The 11586-nt window shown below is 34.1% G+C and overlaps 1 protein-coding gene across 4 annotated transcripts in view; it reads right to left on the reverse strand.

Moving 5' to 3' along the window:
* Positions 1-11017, reverse strand: part of LOC126858575 (uncharacterized) — a 29556-nt gene extending 18539 nt beyond the window's left edge. Inside the window, exons 1-3 of one of the 4 annotated variants that reach the window (XM_050609025.1) lie at positions 10585-11017; positions 10129-10339; positions 2596-3516 (exon numbers count right to left, since the gene is read on the reverse strand). In XM_050609025.1, coding sequence (XP_050464982.1) covers positions 2596-3516; positions 10129-10315 — 1108 coding nt within the window. In that variant the 5' untranslated portion in view covers positions 10316-10339; positions 10585-11017. Of the gene's footprint in view, positions 1-2595; positions 3517-10128; positions 10435-10578 lie in introns of all 4 variants that reach the window. The other 3 variants (XM_050609023.1, XM_050609022.1, XM_050609024.1) reach the window with 3 other exon arrangements.
* Positions 11018-11586: the final 569 nt, after the last annotated feature.

The following is an 11586-nucleotide window of genomic DNA, read 5'->3' on the forward strand; positions in this document are numbered from 1 at the left end:
CTTGCTGAATCGGAAAAGCATAGTCAAAATAATCTTAGTATCCGGGAAAAGTTTTGAGATATATTTTAAATAAAAAAAACAACGCTTGATTTTATTACTTTTTTGAGTCAGCAAATTTTTCTCATTATGTTTTTATTAAAATCGTGGCTTTTACTTGTAAAGAATAAATAAAGAATAAATAATATCTTATAGTGAAAGCTATTGTTGTAGAGCGTCTATGAAATGAAATACTATAGATCGGAATAATAGGGCCTACAAATGAATGTTTCTTATATTTATGTAACAAAATTACGAATCTAATTTGAAGTCGTATAGCTAATTATATGCTTTCATATGTTTTTTTTATATTTTAATATTGCCTAAGCCTTCATGTTTTCTCATCAGAAAGATCTGCAATGGTAGAGTTACCTCAGGCTATGTACATATTTATACTTATTTACATATTTACACTTATTTAAATATTTACGTTTCACATATTTGCATTATATACGTATGGTATATTTTTACACACTCATTCATTTAATCTTCGTCTTCATATTCATAAAAAGTAGTATCAAATAAGTGCAAAGACATGTGCGCAACAAGCAATTATTCTGACATTTGTTTTACATGATGCTTGACAATTTCAAGTCCTTTCTTATTGAAGTCTAGTAGAATATAGATGAGATATTGTTTTTGTAGTTTTGTTTAAAATATTATATTAGCATAATTCCAATTATAAATGACTTTTTTGCAAGTTAATGATTTTAGACTGCAATATCTAACAAATAGATTTCACTTAATTATCATTATAAATATCTATGAATTTAGATAATTATTTATTTATATCAAAAATTTAATTATATCAAAAAAATGTGATGTAAAAGAATTCTTAGAAAAATGTTTTAATTAATATCCTAATTCTAAAGAAAAAGATATATGGGCTCAATAGTTTGATAGCGAATTTTTAGGAATCTTCGTGAATCTTAAAATCAATATCTAGATCCTCATATTTATTATTCATGTTTAGTGCACAGAAAAATGAGGGGTGAGGGAAGATAATTGATGATAAAGATAGAACAATCATTTTCATATCGAGTATGTAAATAAAAAATTTCATGAGATGCAATCTATTTTTCTCCTTTCTCGCCATAAAAAAAATAAAAAAAAAAACTAGCCTTCTATCCAAAATACAAAAAGGAAAAAGCCTAATTTATTTTTTAATGCAAGTAAAAGCCATGATTTTAATAAAAACATAATGAGAGAAATTTGTTGAGATGACTCGAGAAAGTGATAAAATCAACTATTGTTTTTTTTTTTTTTCGATTTAAAATGTTCTGTCTAAAATTTTTCCCGGACACTAAGACTATTTTAATGAATATGATTTTCGGATTCAGCAAAAAAAAGGGATAAATGAAAAAATTGCACAATTACATTATCCACATGATCGCGATGATGAGTCATTCCATAATTGTGCCGGGAAGGCGACGCTAAAATGAATTTGCATCACAGGTGATGAAGGTGATACACGTGTCGCCGCAATGTTAATAAAAAAAAACGTGTACGATGCGTTACCGTGTAACACACCGCGAAATCTCATTCGAAGGCAAGACATGCTTTATCGAACGCGACGGCGCGACGCTTAAACGCGGAATACTCGGCCTGTTTCCTTCTCGTCGCTTTTCTTTTTCTTTTTTTTATTCCTTTCCCTTTCCTCTGACGAATCAATTCCGCGGCGCGCGGCACGAAATTCTCACGGGATCTCTCTCGCAATAAATAACTGCCCGAGGACATTGGTCTGCCGACCTCAGCGTATGGAACGAGTCTCTCAGTCATCGCACTCGTTCGTGTTTGCAGGATGACGAATAATGGAGTCCTTCGCGATTAGCACACACTCATGCGGGTACCCGAATTTCGCCAACTGCACTCGATTAAGCGTGTTTTTCACGCACCCGATCCTTGATATTCGTATTAAATGAGTGATATTTCGACTATAGTATTACTCTACTAGGATTTTTTATTTTACAGCTTCTCACTTCTCACGCGTTTTATCTCCCGCAAAATAATAGCGAATTTGATTATTAACCCCTTGACATACAATGACGTCTGAGAGACGTCATTCATTTTATGTGCCATTGCAGACTTTGACGTCTCCGAGACGTCAAAAACTGTCTTCGGCGAACACTGCGTTTCACACATTACAGAATTACTAAATTATTATTTTATAGTATTACTTAATTATTGTACATTATCAGTATATATCAATCATATTGAAAGTTATGTAAATTTGAAAATAAAACGTTCTGTTTCTAAGCTTATACATGAGTGTCCAGTTGAGCAAAATTAAATGGTATTCTTCGGACGCGTCGACGCGCATTTTATTTCTATGTCAAGGGGTTAAAATAATATTTTTCGTTTTCAAATAATGCACATATCGTGCTTCTTTAATCTTGAACTTGTTACAAATTCATATTTAATTATCGCGAGAACACATAGCGTGAACATATTACTATAAACTAGGCCTCTGCAAAATCGCGCAGCAGAGAGATGTTATAGATATCGTGTAAAGTTCAGTTGAATCCGAGTAAGAAGGAAAAAAGAGGCGTGTCGACTTACCGGTTTCGGAAAATGTCGGTCGTTTTACTAATCGCTCCATACTTCTGGGTTGATGATAGCAGTGATCGTTGAGGGTGTTGATGATGTCGCTCCCCCTCGACATCTTTGGCTCTTTTCTTACGATTTTTAGATCTTCCTTCTCTTTCCTGCGCACAGGAGACAGCCTGTCCTGCTGAGCGGGGCTCTCACTCCCCGATCCCGATGTGTCCCTGCTCGCCGACGCCGCTCCCTCCGATATGTAATCGGACAACTTCTCAAAACTTCTCTTTTCGTTTCGGAAAATCGCGTCGTCCTCGTCTGGCTCGGAGCTCTGTGGCGATGCCGATCTCGGTGAGTCGCCGTCGCTCTCAAGAATCCTGCTAATTCGAGAATCTTGACAGGAGATATTCGATGGTGTTCCCATCAATGGACTCAATGACAACGAATGTGTCGCAGATAGAATCGTAGTATTGACTAAGGCTTGCGCTGTATGTGCTTTCAGAACGCTCCTTCTCGGTGTTACTCTTTGACACATCGACCAACATTGCTCGTCCTGTTTTACTAACGTCGATTTACTAATGTGGTCTTCACTGGTGCTGCGATTGTCAGACGTGTACGTAGGCATAACCGACGGATTGACCGAGTTCAATGTACAATTGACAGAGTCTTTTCGCAAGAATATCTTGTGAAGGATATATTCAGAACAACACATTTCGCGACCAGTCAAACCCTCGTCAGTAATACGCAACAACGGAGAGTCATTCCAGCAGGTGACGATGGAATCATATCTCTCGTACATGTCATCGTTTTCGCAACACATCGTATTCTCTTCATTATAGATATTGTCATCCGCCTCGTCGCACTTTCTCCTTTCCGTCCAATCTTTTTCCCTCTTACACCATTCCACTTCTTCCTCGGTCATTTTCAGTTCAGTCCAAATTTCTAGAAAGTAAAAAGATCAATGTTTATAATTTTTTTTAATAAATATGTTTTTCTATAAGTTTTTTTTTTACATTATATTAATTAATAAAATTACGTAATATATTTAATATATGTGTACTCAAAAATTAAGATTCGTCCTTGTTTCATATCATTTTCAACAAATAATTTATTAATCTTGTTATGACAAGAATATAAAAACATTACATTTATATTGTATCGTTAAAATTAAATTAATAAAAGAATGAGATTAATAAAATTAAATTACTAAAAAAAAAAAATAAATCAATAAAATTAATGAAATTAAAATTCTTGATATACGTTAAATGTTTATAAATTTTTCATTTTGCTCGCGCAAACACTATTTCACAATAAAAAATAACTGTTATTAAACTGTTATGATATCTCCGATATCTTTTTTTATACTAATTTGAATATAATTTTGGAATTAAAATATCAATGTCTCATGTATATTTATTCCGAGAAGCATTATTAATATTAAAATATGCTGATACTCGCTATTTTACAAAAACTACGAGATTCCACGTAAATGTCACAAATAGATGTTTTTTTCTTAAGTGCATAAATTAAATTAATAAAAGAATAAGATTGATAAAATTAAATTGCTGAGAAAAAATGAATCAACAAAATTAATGAAATTAAAATTTTGCGAGCGCGAATATTATTTAACGATAAAAAATAAATGTTATTAAAATGTTATACTAGAAAAATATTTCCGATATCTTTTACATAATAAAATAATTTTGAAACTAAAATATCGATCTCTCATATATAATTAATTCGAGAAGCAATTAATTTATTATTTATACATTAAAATGTGCTGATAGCCGCTATTTTACAAAAAACTATGAGATTCCACGTAAAGAGGTTTTACCACAAATAGATTTTTTTTTAGACGCCTATTTATCTATTTAACTATCGCGAAAAATATATATTTATTTCCTGATATTTATCGCCGCGAATTGCAACATTTTGCTTCATCGTGATAATATAACGCGCGGAATTGTAGCATAGCAGTGCCAACACGTTTGTTAACAATAAAATAGTAATGTGATTATCGAATTTAAAAATATGAATGGAAATCGTGATAATCACGTGTATAATAATATAAAAAAGACAGTCTTGGTTACATTCAATTTTCCGATTTGCAATTTTCCCTTCCCCTCTTCCCATCCTCGAAATTTTTAAAATTAATCAAACATTATGTGCGCATGTAAAACAATATATATATAATAATTAACATGTAAAACAATATATATAATAATTAATAAAACATAAATATAATCTAATATTTTTTATACATAATTATTAATATTTATTATTGCAAATGACAAGTCGAATTCATTATTTACGAAATTATCCCGATTATTAATAAATGAAAGATTATAATAATGCTGATAGCTTCTTTTTATTAAAAAAAAAAAAAAATTCTAAATTCTCTTTTATTTATATGTGTATTAAATGATGCGGTGTTACCGCATTCACATTTTATGTATATTTAATATTGAAACTATATAAGAAAATAAAGAACAAGAAATATATGATTATACAACATTGTTGATTTTTTTATAATACTAAATATAGATAATAATCCGATAACAATCCCATACCAGACTTTCAATTTGAGACTTAAGCAACGAAGACACGCGCGAAAGTAATTTCGTAAATAAAATGCGGTTATTCAAAATATGCGGAAGAGCTAGTTATATTACACGATGATTCATTGCTTCCAACGTATGTAATGTATCTCACATGTGAGATTGCAATTTCATTTAAATAGACGGGGAAACTACAAACAGATGCCGTGTGTGCGATTTGCGCATGAATTACATTTAAAAAGATTAGTCTAATATTTATTGATTCTAGTTTATTTTTCTCTCTCCGATATTCATGCGTTTTATTAAAGCTTCAATTACATGTATTTTGATAATATTCTATGGATATGACTTTTGTTATATCTTGTCTCAATTAATTTTTTAAATAGATTCAGTACGCTAAGATAATGATCATTGCGCTATATTTATTGTTGCAATCGATTCATTTCATAACAACATATGATAAATAAGACATGTGACAGTTCTCAGAGAAGATAGGGAATAGAATTGATAGATTTATTTAATCTTGAAAAAAAGAGATAGTACAAACACATACGTAAAATCTATTTTGGAATGAAAGTGATATACAAAGTAAATATAATGTAAAATAATCTGTATAAAAATATTATTAAGAAAAAAAATTTTTAAAAAGCAGGAGATAAAAAGAGGGAAAAAGTAGAATTAAAAAAAAATAATCTATGACAAATAAGACATGATAAAAATGTGACAATTCTCAGAGGAAGCAGGAGATAGATTTATTTAATCTTGGGAAAAAAAAAGAAGCAATACTTGAGATCTATTTTGGAATGAAAGATATACAACACGAATATAATTTAAAATAATCTGTATAAAAATATTATTAAGAAGAAAATTAATAGAAAAAGCAACAAAAAGAAAAAAAGAATTGAAAAAAATTTTAATTGGACAATGTAAAGAGAAAAATGGCTAAATGAGAATTTAATAAAAAAAGCATTAGAGAGAGAGAGAGAGAGAAAGAGAGAGAGAGAGAGAGAGAGATTTAAAAAAACTACTTATACAAAAAATATGTAATAAATGTAGAATTGGCAAAAATAAATACAGCTAAAAAATTATATATATCTTATGATAGTCTTCAATTTGATACGTTTTGGATAATATTGACAGTTTCGCGAAGAAGAAGTTTAAAGGTAACCGGTGTGGGAGATCACCTTAGAACAGCCTTGAGGGCCAAAGAAAGATCATTTCGCCAATGTCAGTATGAAAAAAAGATAAACTGCTCCCGTTCATAGCTCCGCGATCACGTGAACAACAAATGATCGCGCAACCAAATAAACGTGTATGAGAAACGAAACTATGTAATTGTTGACTATGTTGCTCACGTAAGATATTGATGAAAATTCTATTTCTTATAAAAGCAAAAAAAGACACAAATATGTTCTCTCTCTCTCTCTCTCTCTCTCTCTCTCTCTCTCGTTCTTCTTTCTCCCTCCCTCCCTCCCTCTCTCTCTCTCTCTCTCTTTCTCTAATATAGGTATATATTTAAAATATGTAAAGAGGAAAGTTGCATGGAAAAAAAAGAGATTTCATTAAATATATTTAATCTTTTGATTGCATTGTTTGACACACACATATATATATATATATATATATATATATATTTACTAAATAAAAATGAATAAAAAAAAAATTAAAATAGGAAATAATGAAACTTATCGAACTTTGCAAAATGTATCCTGCGTAATAGGCTCACGAATAATATTATCAGTATAATCGAGAGTGTTCCGATGTCGAAAATATTTCTCGGATTTTTATTGGCATTCGTGTCTGCATCAGTGGAGTCAGAAGTCAAAAATCGTGCACGCACATTCTAATGTTACATATTATAGCCATACATGGCAGATGATGATTAATTGTCAAATTCATCAATAACAGATTTTGCAATGTAAAACTTTAATAAAGGATATGTAAAACAAAGATAAAAGATATTTTTTCTTACGTAATACAGCTTCGAGCTATCAATTGAGTTTAAGAACCAATTCGATTTAAACATTACTAGTGGAGCGATATCGAATCTCGGATTTCATACCGTTTGATCCATTGACACCATTTTCGATTTTATAGTTTCATGCGATAGATGACAATAGAATTAAATTATTTAACGCGCAGAAAATATTTTAATCTTCCTATCTCGCGTTGATTTCAATTAATTGTTTAAAAAATCTAAATTAAAGATTGTAAGAAATTATATAAAATGATAACTAAATACTACTTTTTACACATAAGCATTATCTTATTTGATTGATTGCTGTTTGCGATAACTTTAATATAGTTGATTGCGGCTTGCATGCAATATATGAGCAAGAGAAAAATGTACAGGTCAGTAACATCACACACATATATGTATGTGTAGAGATAGGTTAGTATTATGACGTCATAGAGATAGATCAGTGTCAGCGCTCACAGCGATGCAAGATTTTTAAAATTGTGATAAAAGAATTCACTCAATTTTTTTATTTAATTTTATTTAAAAAGCTATTTTTTTATAACAAAAAATAATTTTTCATCATTTTCATAAACATTTTATGAATTGAGCTTATATTATTGAGAGGACAAACTATAATCCGAATTATTTATCGTAATTTATTTTTAGTACACACACATACATTATTTGATATTAATAAAGTTAAAGTATAAGATTTAACATATCCTACGCGCGCGCGTTCACACATCAAATTTAATCTCCTGAGTTCGCCGGCCAGCGGAATTTATTCCGCGCCGCGACACTTCGGGTCCAAGGACCCGAAGTAGCTGGACGTGGCTCTATCACGGTCTTTCCCCTTTAGGAAAAGCAATTTCACCGGGCGACGGTACGAAGTCGCCGTGCGACCGCGCGCGCGCGCGTGTGTGTGTGTGTGTGTGTGTGCGCGCGCGCGCACGCGCAAGTCGACGCGGAGAGAAATTATTCGTGCTGATCTGATAAGGAGAGCGCGCGGGGCCGCCTCTCGTCCGGACTTTCGAAAATCTACACAACACACACGCAACGCGCGAGAGCGAAACGCGAGATCGAACGTCTTCCTCGCTGCCTACACAAGAGAAACGAAAGACCGGTCCAAGATTTAGATAGGTAGGTATACGACCGGCGAGCGTTATCACTCGAGCGTGTAACGAGCCGGACAACTTTTCCGACGAATGTTAATTAAAGGCGAGGTGGGGTGTGAAAATAGCCGAAAATCGCAGAGAATTGACACGCTCGGTTGCTCGTCGATTAGAGACCACGGGATCACGCGCCGGGATTTTTTTTTTTTTTTGTCGATGAAAGCCGCAACACGCGCCAAGGGAACGACTAATTTTTTGTCGTGCCTATTTTTTATTATCGTCATTTATCACCGCGTGTCAAAAGGCAACACGTCGCATCGTCGGTATGTCGCTGAATAATCGGGTCAGAGTTACACTCGCAAAAACAAATTAGCAATTCTTGGAAAATGAGATAAAAAAAAGAAACATGCAGAAATAAAAGATTTTTGGAAACAAAATTGTGATTTTCAGAGAAAAAAATTAATGCAGCTAGATGAATGAATAAACACGAGTATACGAATTAATTTTATATATATATATAAAATTGAATTATTTTTTACTTCAAAATTAATTCGGAAAAAAAGTAAAATTTTTAAATACATCAATTTTTTTTTAAGAATTAAGTGAATTAATAAACATACAAAGCGAAGAAAATGTAAGTTTTACACGCATTGAAGATAAGTTCAAGATAATTTTGTTCATTTCTTATTATTTATATTTTGATAAAATTGTGGTCGTAAAAAAATGTCCAGATAAAAAAAAATAAAAATAAATAAATGCGACAATATCCTTCCTCCTTTCCACCTTCCAAATGTGTACACAAATAGATAAAAGGACCCGTATATTTATCGCGCATTCTCCTTTGAAAATCACAGACCGAGAACACGAGTGACAGGATTCCCTCAACTACTTTCATACTAAATTAGATCCCCGGATTAGCACGGTCGCGTTTTGACGTTCCGTTGGGGATATTATTCACGTGGAAGAAACCCCGCGGAACATCGGACCGGACGAGCAAAACAGATTTGTCGCGAGAGAGAAATGACAATTTACATGTGTATGCGTTTCGATGATATCGTTTTACGCTGCCTTTGGAAAAGGCGGCGCGAGTCTTCCTCGCGTGTGTGTACGTAAATAAAGCACGCATTATCGCCCTCGGATCGGGCCTACCTCCGTCCGTTCGTTTCCGCTCGCGAGCGTCTTTGCCGGCGATTTCCGTCACGCTTCGTAAAGAGCTTTTAAAGAACGCTAAATCGGATTCCTACGCGAGCGGCGCACACATACTTATTCCCATCGATTCCTGATAAACTCAATGCACGAGACAGGTAGGCAAGTTCAATGAACTGTTCGCGAAAATAATTACAAAACCTTATAAAGCTAGTGTACCTTATATATTTTCTAAATTTGCTTTGTCTTTCTCTCATCTCAATTATCGATTAAGACTTCCGATTCGCGACGACAATGTCAAAGCTGAATGGAGAAACGGCAAGATAAAAGCTTAGAAACATAGACTCGAAGGTCCCGTGGTGTCTTGAGGATTCCCACGTCGCGATTGATCTCGTAATCGAACGAAATCCGAGAGCCGGATGTATAATGTAACGCCGCCCCGCCCTTACCGAGGGAAAACGATCGTCTCGTATATACATATTACTCGGGGGATAAATAAGGAGGAAAGAGATTCGCCCTCCCTCCCCCCTCCGCCCCGTCCCACGAATGGAAAGCCGCTTCTGACAGTTCGCGATCCCATCGATCGCGGACGACCGGCCGCGGCCACGGCCCGAGAATAGCCGCGCCGCGTGCGCTCCGGATCCGAGGGAGCGTCGCGACGCTAACGTGAGCGTCACCGCCCACGCGCGTCGCGACGCGCCGCGCCGGGTGTGTGTAACAGAGAGAGAGAGAGGCGCGCCGCGAACGAAATTGCCGCGATATCATACACGATACGAACCATTGCAATGTGGGTCGTCCTCCCGTAACTCGATCCTCGCGTCCTCTTTCGGGGAATCGTCCCTTATTACAGGATCGACTTTCTGCCACTGATTTTCTTCCCACTGATAAGCAAATAAAGCTATAGTCCGGATAGTGGTGCACGTACTGATATTCTGGTAGTGCGTCCTTTTCCTACGCATACGCATCTCCAACGGGACGTAATTCCAATTCTGCATTACATCCATTATTAATAAGCCGATCAATATCCACTAAAGATTCAATCGAATTCGTATGAACACACTTTGCTCACTTCACTCCGATCACTCTTGAAGACACGTTCGATTATATATATATATATATATATATATATATACATATATATATACACATATATATATATATATATATCAACTCATATATATTTATACATAAATATATTATAAATATATTATATTTACACTATATTTACACTTACATAAACTTCACTGTTCCTCGTTAATCGTCGTGTGATGCGAATGTGTATGCGGACGTGAAGCTGCGCGCACGCGTGCGCGCGCGTAAATTCGCAAGAGTCGTCTAAGTCGCGTTTCTTTTTCTTTTACACGGTAAAGCGCGTATATGTGTGTGTGTGTGTGTATCTTATAGTATCCGGTGATCTTGCCGGTTGTACGTCCTGCTCGCTTTCCCAGTACTGTCACGCCGAAACGACACACCACTGCTACTGTTAGCACTACTACTACTACCGTTGCAACTGTTACTGCTACTGCCACTATTGTACTGTCCCAAGCTCAGCCAAGGAATGAATTTCATTCTCAACGCAATTAGGCACCGACGGCTATTCTCTTGTACTGTCACGCGTGCGCGCTTCCGACGAATCGGCGACGAACCGACGTTCACTCCGGAGCCGGTCAGAGGCGACTGAATGTTCGTGATTCGTGAGTATATATCCATCTCCCGCAGACGTCCCCCTTCCATCACCGTCTTCGCTCCCGCCAGGGCCGTCGCTCGTCTTACTCCGTCTGCGCAATCGACGCCGCAGTACTTCGGTTAAGGATGTATGTTCTATATGTACAAAGGTATTGAAATATTATATCCTAATTATTGTATTAATATTGGTAACGCATTGATCAGTAAATATTTCAGTTAAATATTTCAGTAATATTTTAGTTAAAAAATATATTAAGTATATTAATATATGAATAGTTTCTTTAATTTTTATATTTGTGTTAAAAATTTTATTTAGCTAAATTTTAAACTTTGGATATAGAATTATCTATTTTTTATTTTAATTTTAATGTTTCATGGATATATCGACAATATTATTTCTTGAAAAAATATATTAATATTTCAGTTAAAAAATTATATTAAATATATTAATATATTAATATTTCAGTTTTTTTAATTTTTATATTTGCGTTAAAAATTTTATTTATTAACTAGATTTTAAATTTTGGATATAGAATTCTCTATTTTTATT

This window comes from Cataglyphis hispanica, chromosome 26 (assembly GCF_021464435.1).
Source record: "Cataglyphis hispanica isolate Lineage 1 chromosome 26, ULB_Chis1_1.0, whole genome shotgun sequence".
In the NCBI taxonomy this organism is placed as follows: domain Eukaryota; kingdom Metazoa; phylum Arthropoda; class Insecta; order Hymenoptera; family Formicidae; genus Cataglyphis; species Cataglyphis hispanica.